This window comes from Gossypium hirsutum, chromosome A01 (assembly GCF_007990345.1).
Source record: "Gossypium hirsutum isolate 1008001.06 chromosome A01, Gossypium_hirsutum_v2.1, whole genome shotgun sequence".
In the NCBI taxonomy this organism is placed as follows: Eukaryota; Viridiplantae; Streptophyta; class Magnoliopsida; order Malvales; family Malvaceae; genus Gossypium; species Gossypium hirsutum.
Genome location: NC_053424.1, coordinates 5,782,027 through 5,792,729, shown reverse-complemented (window position 1 = coordinate 5,792,729; position 10,703 = coordinate 5,782,027). Strand labels below are relative to the sequence as shown.

Here is a 10,703-nt window from a genome sequence, read left to right as displayed (position 1 = left end):
AAAAAACATACTTGTGTAGCTTTTATATATATATAATATTTTATATTTATTCTCTAGATAATATTATTGAAGATAATATAAACAGATAATATATAATTATTTTTAAACTGATTTTATAAAAAAATAAAAATTCAATGTGTAGCTAACTTATTTCCTTTTAAAAGATCATTCTTTATTTTATAAAAAAACATAACTGATTTTTTGAAAAAAAATATTTTTAGAAAAGTGAAAAGTTGCTGTTCTAATTTCTAATTTCTGCATTAAAATAAAATAAAAATTAATGAAGTGTTAGTGTGTTACATCTGTGACTTGATACAATAGTACAAAAACACCATTATGCTAAAAAGAAGTATAATTTATCATGATTTTATCTTAATCTCATCTCACACCAATCATGATTAATATTAGACGGTAAAACAAATAATATAGCTATAGTTATAAAAAGTAAAAGGCTTAATTTAATAATAGACCCTTTAATTATGTCATTTGTTTCAGTTAGATATTTAATTTATTTTTTGATCGAATCAGATACTTGAACTTTATTTCCATAATAGATGTAAAATAAATATAGAGACTAAATTGATTAAGAAAATAAAGTTCAAGTATTTGATTTGATAAAAAACAGTTTTGTTACTTAATTCAAGCAAATATACAATTACCGTCTGTTATGCTTTAAAAAAAAAAAACACCGTTCTGTCCAACACGTGATCCCAAGTTTTAAGCCTCCAACTTTATCTCAACGACGTACGTAACTCCAAAACAAAACGGCAAGAGTCTCAAAACGACATACTGTTTTAGCTCTCGTTTCTCTTCCTCCCGTTCGTTCTTTTTCTCTATTTGGTCGTATAAAATCTTCTTTTTATTCGAAAAAAATCCGAAAGGAATCAATGGAGGGGCTGATAAAATACCCTCAAATAGAACCGGAAGACAACCAGTTTCAATTCTTCTCTTCCCAGGTAATTCTTCTTATTATTTTTCTTTCTCTTGTTAAATATCTGTTTGGTTGCATAGAAAACCAAGGAAAAGGAACTGGAAAGTTTGTAAACCCTGTTTCTGTGCTTTTTCTAATTGGGTTTAGCCCGGATGGTTGAATGAATAACCTTAACTAAGATGGAATACAATTTTATTTCATTTTTTCATTTTATTGTTTATTCTTTTTTTCTTTGAAAAGGGAGCATCTGTTAGTTTTAGTTTTCTTTCTGTTTTGGATTAATTGTTCTTTAGCTTCTCCAAGAAGAGGGTTGTTCTTAGTATTGCTTTGTATAACAAAATTTGAAGCATCTTATTGAATGCCTGAGATTGATCGCACTGTTTTAGCATTGCTGCATTGTTAAGGATAGTCAGTAGCTGTTAGTCAAGAGTAGCTGTTAGTCGAAGCTGTTATACAATTGGTTCAGTTGTAACTATTTGCTATCCGTTATAGTCTGCTAAGGAGTTAAGAGTAGCTTTTAGTCGGAGCTGTTATACATATTCTTGTATGAATAGCTACAAAGACTTTATTGTAAAGAGATCATCTTTGCATATTGATGGTATTTCAATATCAGATGTCTTTCTTCTTGTATGTTTAGTGTGTATCTTGATATGCATTGATGTGATTTCCCAGTATTAGAGCAAAGTCATTGTTTAAATTGTAGGTTATTTAATCTGATATGGATTTTAGTATAGCAGCAAGTTTTATGTCGAAATGTACCTATAGGCTATAGCATATTTTGCTTCTTCTTTTTTTTTTTTTTTTTTTCTTTTTGCTCGCATGATATGCTTATCTTTGTTCTTTTAGTTTGTGGAATAGCTTGTTAATCTTGGTGAATGATAGCTATTTTTATTTTGATTTATTTTGTTATTATTGTTTTTTGGTTCAAGGAAAAACAATAATGCTTTTTTTTTAATGATGGTGTTAGGATCTGGAAAAAGTGGAGGAAAGTAGAGAAAAATGTACTCTTGTAAATACCGATGTTATGCAAGATGGAAAGCAGCTTAAAAGATCTGAAAGTCAAGTGCATCCTAGAGTTAGTGGATGCAATAGTATGGAAATTCTTTCCAGCGATGGAAATCAGAAAAAAGGAGAAGCTTTTTACTATGATACCCCATTTTCTGAAGAAACTGGAATTTGGGTACCTGTGTCTGTCCCTCCTGTGTCTGAAAATAAACATGAAGAATGGGATAGAGGCCTATGTCTGAATGGAGGATACTTTCCTGATGATGGTGTGCGATCAAATCAGTTTATTGAAGAAAGTAAGGATCTGACCATGTGGGATGTGCTCAGTGAGATGTTAATAGCCGCTCGAGGCAAAGTGAGTTCTATAGCTTCAGGTGATGTTCAAAGATATGGGATCACTTGGTTATCCAGCCATCTTCTTGAACAAACTTGGAAAGAGATGGCTCAAACGCTTGCAGAAGCTAATTTTGGTAACATCAATGAAATTCTTGAAGCAGAGCCACCAAAGTGGTTGGCTGACAGTGCTGCTTCTAATTGCATGTTATGTAATGTGCGGTTCCATCCTATCATGCGCTCCCGTCATCATTGCCGATTCTGTGGTGGGATATTCTGCAATGAATGTTCTAAAGGGCGGAGCTTGTTACCAATGAAATTCCACATGGGGAACCCACAACGAGTATGTGATGTTTGTTGCGTGAGGCTTGAGCCCGTCCAACCATACTTGATGGACCACATTAGTCGTGCTGCTCAGTTGCCTACCCATGATCTGACAGACCTCAGTACGTTAAGATCATGGCTGAATTTTCCTTGTGCCCAATCCATGGAATATGAGATTTATAAGGCTGCAAATACCATTAGCAATTATAGTAAGGTAATGTCTCACTTTTTAATTCGAACTCATCTGGATTAATCCATGAAAGCATTCATCTCATAGACCATATCATAAAGCTAGTGAAAGTTCTTAAACATTTAAGTTTGGATGTATTAATTTGTAGCAGGTTGGATCCTTGAAACCTGAAAAGTCCATACCTGATGCTATTTTAAGACAAGCAAAAGGGCTTGCAATTCTTACTGTTGCAAAGGTCGGGGTTATGGTGACTTACAATATTGGAACAGGGCTTGTTGTTGCTCGTAGAGATGATGGATCATGGTCTCCACCATCTGCAATATCTTCCTGTGGTGTTGGCTGGGGAGTTCAGGTGAATTGATATTTTCCGTGGTTCTTTAACTGCTTAGCTCATACAGTGTTTTAAAATGTTGGTCGTTGTTCAATATGCTGTTTGTATTAAGGCTAAAAGAAAGAGAGAAAAATAAATTTTCCCTTTACCAGTTGTGATGATGAAACTGTTTTGAATATCATTGAACACTATCCTTCACAAGATTGAATGTGTAGTGCCAATCTGACTCAACGTACTTTTATAACTATTTTACTTCTATTTCTTGAATCTAACAGGCTGGTGGTGAATTTACGGATTTCATTATTGTATTGAGAAAAGAAAGTGCTGTTGCAACATTTAGTGGAAACATGCATTTATCGGTTGGAGCAGGGTTGAGTGCAGCTGCTGGCATTGTTGGGCGAGCTGCTGAAGCTGACATACGTGGGGGCTCTGGAGGTTATGCTGCTTGTTATACATACAGCTGTAGTAAAGGTCAGATTTCTTTTCCTAATAAATCTTTGATTGGATTTATTAGTTTGCATAGTTTTGTTGCTTTGCAGTTCAGAAAGCCAGTCGGAACTATTTCCAAAAGTTGGGGCTAATGTTATTAAATTAAGGGCTAATGTTATTAGATTAAGTTAATGTTGCGCTGGTTGCCCACTGGGGTCCAGTTTTGACTGTACTGGAAAAACCCCTTCCTACTGACCATGTGTACTCCTTCCTCCTTGAATAACCAAGGAAGAACACTAAACAAAAGATTTTGAATACAATGATGTCAGAATTAGCTTAGAGGGGTTGATGGACTGGGAATCAAGTTAAGGTGTAAGTTTAAAAGCCTCGAGCTTCAAACAAAAGGGATTTGGATAGTATTGCGACAGTGAGGACACTCCGTAGTCTTGTGGACCTGTAGAGATAGATTTGGCATCTGAGTGCATGCATGGAAATGTGAAGCTATGAAGACATGCTTACTTAAGCTTTTTATATGAGAAATTTCTAAATGTTACTAAATATTATATATCTGGCTTTTTTATGCACCATTTCCCCCTTGATCATCGGTTGCATACAAAATATTGGGCTTATGATGTTGTGATGTCTTGGTGAACTCTGCAGGTGCATTTTTGGGGTGCTCACTTGAAGGAAGTGTAGTGACAACCAGAAACCAAGAAAATTCTAGATTTTATGGTAATCCATCTATCACTGCTTCAGATATTCTTCTCGGTTCACTGCCTATGCCTCCTGCTGCTTCCACTCTTTATCAAGCTCTCTCAAATCTATTTGCAAAGCTCGAGAGATGATTGGTTCTGCAGTCCATTTAAAAGTATTGTGGTTTCGTTCTGTTAATTTACTGGAAGGTGAAAAGGTGCCTCGTATCAACATGTAAATTCCTCTCCTCCTCTCCTCTATGATCAACTTCAACATTCATTCTTTTGTCTCGGGCCAATTTGTTAAGAGTTGTATAGTTCCGGGAATTGGGGAAAACTTTCATTTGGATACAAGTTAGATGAGATTGTCGGAAGTGATGGATTTGAGTTAAAATTTATTTGCATTTAGCCGTCTCGTGCCACTGAGGTGTGTACATTAGAAAGAGATGGTGTGTTTAACGTTTGATACTTGGTTCATGATAATCTTGTTTGGAAATTGTCAGTCTAGAGCCATTACCGTCTTTGGAAAACGTCATTCGTAGTCCTTTAGCCGAAAAAGCATATTGTGCACCGTGTCATAACATCTTGTTTTCTCTTCCGTGTTAATCCATGTGATGGGGCGATCTATTGTCACCGTAAGCAGTGAATTTGAGCATTCGGATGAAATGTAGAACAGTAATGAAAGCAAAAGAGCTTTCTGTCATAGGAATGGTTGGATGACTTTGTTGACAAACGTAGAAATCGTTATAAAATTTAACAAAAGCAAAATCAAGTGATGGATTTGATTGAGTTAAAAATATCAACTAATGATGCTGGTTGAGTCTTAGTTCAGTTGGCATCGGTATTGTTATCAATACAAGAGTGTGTGGATTCGAGTGCGTTGATATGTATAATCTTTTTATTTAAGGATTAGAGAAGAGTTATGAATACTAAACTCACCGGACTGCATTTTTTTAAAAATATTTTCTTTCATAAATATTCTTTTAAGAAAGCATTCTTAAATTTCTTGATTAAATTTATCAATGTTAAGGAAAAGGAAAATATATTTATATAAAAATAATCCTTGGTATTCTTTTTCCTGTTTTGAGGAGAAATATATATATATTAAATACAAAGCTCCTATGAGAATGAGATGTAAGTTGCCCAGTAAGAGGCACACCATCAATATTTAAAGTAAAAGGAGAAGAGAGATGCAGCAATTTGAGATATTGTCGGATATGAAGTTAAAAGTTTTGGATGGGTCGGTCGGCACCTTGACACATTTATATTTTTTTACCGAGCTATGAGACAGTGGACTTTAGATACATACCCCTCTATTAACAATAAACACAACCTAAACCAAGTTTAAATTAATATTTCAGATAATGGTTTCAACATGATGGTTGTTAATTAAGTATATATAAAATTTAAAGCATGTGTTACTTTGTGCAGATGCTGCATCTCAAGAATATGAACCATATAGTTCTGTTATTACTTGTTTAGAAATTAGTTTTATCATACTAAAATTTTTAAAAATATAAATTATGTAATTGCATAATTAAAATTTGTACTACTAAATATGACATAAGAAATTATGATGTAATTATACTCTGTCAACCAAATACATTTAAAGAATTATAATTCTTTATAATTGCAAGAGAGTATAATTAAAACCCTAATAATTATACTTCCATTCAATTATTTTGTATTGAAATTATAAAATAAATTATCTTAAAAATGATTTTTTCTTAACTTTATTTAAATTAGTATAGAAATTATCCACAAGTAGAAAGTATAGAAAATGAAGGTTAAATAACAAAAAACTAAATGTGAATGCATAAAAATGAGTGGGAATTAAGTAGCTATATGTCAAGTACTAGGCTTGATAGATTCCCCATTAATTGCATAGGAAGGAAGTGTGTATTGGTATATATGGTAATAGGAAATGGAGTGATTTTCACTTTAAGTGGAAGAGAGGTGGCAAATTATGTCTACTTTGTATGGTGTGGGATGTGGTGTTGAATGGACAATCCACAACATGAGGGATTAAATAAGAAGGAGACATAACTTCCATTTGGCAAGAAGAAAAGAATATTTTCATTTGTAATTGGACCATATAGTTATTTTGATGATAGAAAAAGATAATGGTAATGACTACAATGTAATTAATTATCAAAATAAAGTCTAAATTATCAACCATAAATTAATCTAAATATGTTTAACTAAAGTCTAATTAATTAACAACCATAAAGTAATCTAAATTAAAATTAGGGTAAATTCTCAGTTGATCGCTTAACTTTTATGGTGTTTTCATTTTGGTCACCCAAAATAAAATCTTTACAATTTCGTCATCTAACTTTTAGGACATTTTCATTTTAGCCACTCAAGTGTTAACTCTTTAATGGCGGTTGAATATGGACTCCATAATTAAAAAAAAAACAACAATTCAACTCTTTTTGAATAGTTGATGATCAAAATTGGCTCTTTTTAAAAGATTGAAGATTAAGTTTAACTAAAAAATGAATAAGGATCAAATTGACAAAAATTGTAAACGTTAATGGTTAAATTTATTATTATGCCAAAAAATATACATAGCAGTAGAGGTGTGCATGGGTCGGGCCCAAACAAAATTTTAGGCTCGTTTTCTAGGCCCTTGCCCGACCCAAAATATGGGCCTAAAAATTTGTCCAAGCCCGCCCGAAATAAAATTGTTAAGCTTGAGTCCGGCCCGGCCCGGTCCATATTAAATTTTTTAGCTTATTTCATTAAATAAAAAAATTAAAATATAATAAATCAAATACATTTAAAAACATAAAAATAAATATTAAAACAAGAAACAAATAAAAAATTAGAGTAAAACAATTCTTAAAACAATACATAAATTGAAAATATAATAAAAAGTGGGTATATTAAAATTAAAAATAAAATGTAAATATGATTAAAAATAAAAAATATATATTTATTATAAAATTCGGGCCGGGCCGGGCCTAGGCCAAAAAAAGTTTTATCTGAGGCCCGACCTTTTTTCTAAATAGGCCTCGTCTTTTTGCCCAAACTTATATTTTGGGCCTATATTTTTACCCGAACCCTCCCATTTTTTAGGCGGGCCTTCGGGCCAGGCCAGGTAGCCCGGCCCATGCACACCTCTACATAGCAGTAAGAATTAGGGTTTTCTTTATTTGTATCGCTTTTGCCTCCCAAATATTTTAAGGGCTAATTTATCGTTAAGGTTAAAAAAGTGCTTTTGAAAATTTTGATAATGTTTTATCATTACTGTCCATAAGTGCTTTTGGAAGATAAATGTCTATTTTAGACTTTATATGTTGTAAAGTAAAAGATTTAATGAGGGGGTAAAAAGATACTTTTATTGAAAAATACATTTCCAAAAATTAAAAATTTTGGTCATTTGACTTAGCTTAATCTCTAACTTAAAATCAAATTTTAGTTTTAAAATTAAAATTTGATTTGAAAAACTACTTATTTATTAATTTTTTTCTTTTTATATAAAATCATGATTTAGATCCAAAAGCAAAATAATAAATACAGCCTAAGTTTGTGACATAAGTACAGCCTAAGTTTGTGACATAAGCAGCCCACCCAACCTTGATTCTCTCACCTTTTACTTCTACTTTTTCTTTTTCTGATTAATTATATTTTTTCTTGGAGTTGGTTTTGGTGTTGGATTGTTTTGGTTTCATTGAATTTTTTAAGGGTTTTGTTAATGATTAATTTTTTTTATTAATCGCTTGAATAGTTACATAAATTTTTGAATCATCTTATTTCTTGATTAATATAATTTTATTTATATATAACGATTTTCAATTCTTCAACTCTAAATGATAATTTAATCATGTCATCTCATATTTCATAATTTGCTTGAAGATTAATGTTGATTAATATTAAACCTATTAAAATCCGTCAACACTTTTCCAACTACTCAACAATGGGCAAATCTTTAGCGGTCATAAGTATGTGATTGATTTTAATTATGAAATATTGTAACCCTAAGTGGTTCAGATTCATTCGTCCAATCCAACAGGTTATGACCAAAACATGATCAAGTGGGGCATTAATTGTATCCTTCTCTAAAGAAGCCGACCTTACCTAACTAATTGTGCCAATGGACTTCGTTACTTTTTTGAGATTTCGTCATTTGATTAAAAGGGGACGATGCTTCAATAAGGTTTATGAAAGCACTGAAATTTTATACTCGAGGAGAAGAAGAAAATGTAAAGAAAAAGGTATCCATTGAATAAAATAGGTTATCCCATGCATTTGACTAAATATTCAGTGGCAATGAAGTCATATCTCACTGTATTGCTCAATGATTGTGGAAATTAGTCAATAGTGAAGATGATTTTTTTGTCTAATAATCCAATTAATCATACCTAAAACCTACCATGAATTTAATTATGATATAACATAATTACCAAATGTAGAAAATTTTAAACGAAAATAAAACTGTAAAAATGTTGCTCCCATGAGATTTAGAGATTTGGAAAGATAATAATGACTTGAGCTGTAATGGAATGTGCTATGAGGGTTGATAGTTGCATAGCTTGGGGGTGCATGAATAGGGTATATATAGGCTTCATTGCCATCTTTTTCCAGGATATTTTATGCTTGGTCAAATAATGGGACACCATTTTATTGGAAAGATAATCTTTTCTTTTCTACTAAAGTTTATGAAGAAGGTGAACATTAACCAACAAACTTAGTTATTTCAGCTTTGCGAAAGCATATTACCGACTTTGAAGATAAAACTAATGCCCCACTAATCCAAGATTAACTTTGTTTTAGCATAAAGATTAAGTCAAGAATATCCATTTAGTTTTTAATCTTCTAGCGCTTTGACAAAAAGGAAAAAGGAAGTGTTCCATGTCAGGGGCCTTGGCATTTTGCATGATTGCATCACCATTTGTTGGAAAGCAGTGTGGTCTGGATTTCCATTTTCTCTCTGATTCTTTCTTGCCAAACAATGGGTCGTTGCTAATTTACCCTTTCTCTCTTTTTCTTCTTTCCCTTTTTTTTGGTTGCCCTTTTTCTCATTTCTTCAAGATCAGAAGAGCTTGAAAAAGAAAGCTGCTTAACTCAAGGCCCTGTTTTAACATTATTAATTTGATAAAAATATGGCAGAAGGAAGATTAAGATTGCCTAAACTGTTTCCTTAAAATTTTCCCTTTAACATGATAGACTATGTGTCACTAGTTGCTAATAAAACTCGCACCAGAATAATGAGACATTATCTATTTTGATCTAAAGTTTGTCTAAAGAAAAATGACACAGATCAATTAACTCAAGATATTCAACTCTATCATTAACAAATTTCTCTGCATGATGATATATACATGAGGTAAGAATGATGATATATACATGAGGTAAGAATGGTGCTGGGTGTAGCTGCTGGTTTATTTATTTTTCTCTCTTTTATCAGAAGGGAAAAGAATAAGTGGAGTTTCGATTGAGCACCCAATAGAATGGAGTCTCGTTGTAGTAAGCTATTGATAAAAAAATTAAACTCGATAGATATTAAAAACCAGGTAATCAAGGGGATCCACATCCGACAACTTTTTATTAATGATTCCAACTCACCCGATTTGATATTGTTGCAACGCGTAAGTAAGGTTTAATCCGACCAAATAACTTCACTTATTTATTATCATACAGAACGTGGTGGAGAAAGGGCTATAAATAGGACCCGCGTTGAAGCGTTCATGCAGAAGATCAGTAACGCTGATTAGAGATCTGAAATGGCTAGTTTCAAAGTATTGTTCTGTATTTCACTGTTTGCTTTGTTCTTGATTTGGAGCTTTGGGGCTCGCTTGGTTGTTGAGTTTTTTATGGTAAAGTTGGTGGCTGAAGAACAGCCTAAAGCCTATAATTTTCGAAGCAGTACTGATAAGCCTTCATTGATAGAACAAGGCAGAGAAGCAATTAGGGCAAGCATAGAAAGACATGGCGGATATCCGTTCGCGATGAGCCGTCGACCATTTCCCGGTCGGAGACCACATCCTCTTTAACATGTACGAGTCAACATCCATCCAACAAATATTTAACAATGGAAAGAAATTAGACCGATGTGCTCTTGCAAAGCTTGAAACTACCACTATATACGGTTGGAAAGTGTGTTAAAGTGTTTCAGTCCTGTCAGATTCAGAGATTAGAATAAATAAATAATTTGAGGTGTTATGGATCTCACTATCTTCCCAAAGTCACCACATTCTTCTCATGATTAGAATTGTAAAAGCTTGGAAAAATAGGACCTTTGCTTAGAATAAATGAAGGTCTCTCTGTTTTTTTTAAATGATCGGTGAACTTGCATGGAAAAAAAGTAGAGTTTGTGTTTCTCCATTTGTCTGGCATTTTTACGGTTTATACTCCATGCTGTACTTATAATTTCCATTGATATCAGAGTATTTTTGAGTTAATTTTATAAAAAATAAATTCTAAGTCATTCATTTCGAGTTTAAAAAATTCTAATCTAAAATA

General features: G+C 32.7%; 1 protein-coding gene across 2 annotated transcripts; it reads left to right on the top strand.

Moving 5' to 3' along the window:
• Positions 1–749: 749 nt before the first annotated feature.
• LOC107916719 (uncharacterized) lies at positions 750–4,756 on the top strand. 2 transcript variants are annotated; one of them, XM_016846072.2, is made up of 5 exons: positions 750–956; positions 1,899–2,807; positions 2,935–3,135; positions 3,390–3,585; positions 4,204–4,756. In XM_016846072.2, the coding sequence occupies exons 1-5, from the start codon at positions 888–890 to the stop codon at positions 4,386–4,388; spliced, it is 1,560 nt and encodes a 519-aa protein (XP_016701561.1). In that variant the 5' UTR covers positions 750–887; the 3' UTR covers positions 4,389–4,756. The 2 variants fall into 2 exon arrangements, with proteins under 2 accessions (XP_016701561.1, XP_040930773.1); XM_041074839.1 differs by having other exon boundaries at positions 752–956; positions 2,932–3,135.
• Positions 4,757–10,703: the final 5,947 nt, after the last annotated feature.

Coding starts and splice junctions, on each gene's coding strand:
- LOC107916719 (XM_041074839.1), top strand. CDS start 888: ATGGAGGGGCTGATAAAATACCCTCAAATAGAACCGGAAGACAACCAG. Junction 2,808..2,931: donor CCATTAGCAATTATAGTAAG/GTAATGTCTCAC, acceptor ATTAATTTGTAG/CAGGTTGGATCCTTGAAACC. Junction 3,586..4,203: donor TACATACAGCTGTAGTAAAG/GTCAGATTTCTT, acceptor TGAACTCTGCAG/GTGCATTTTTGGGGTGCTCA.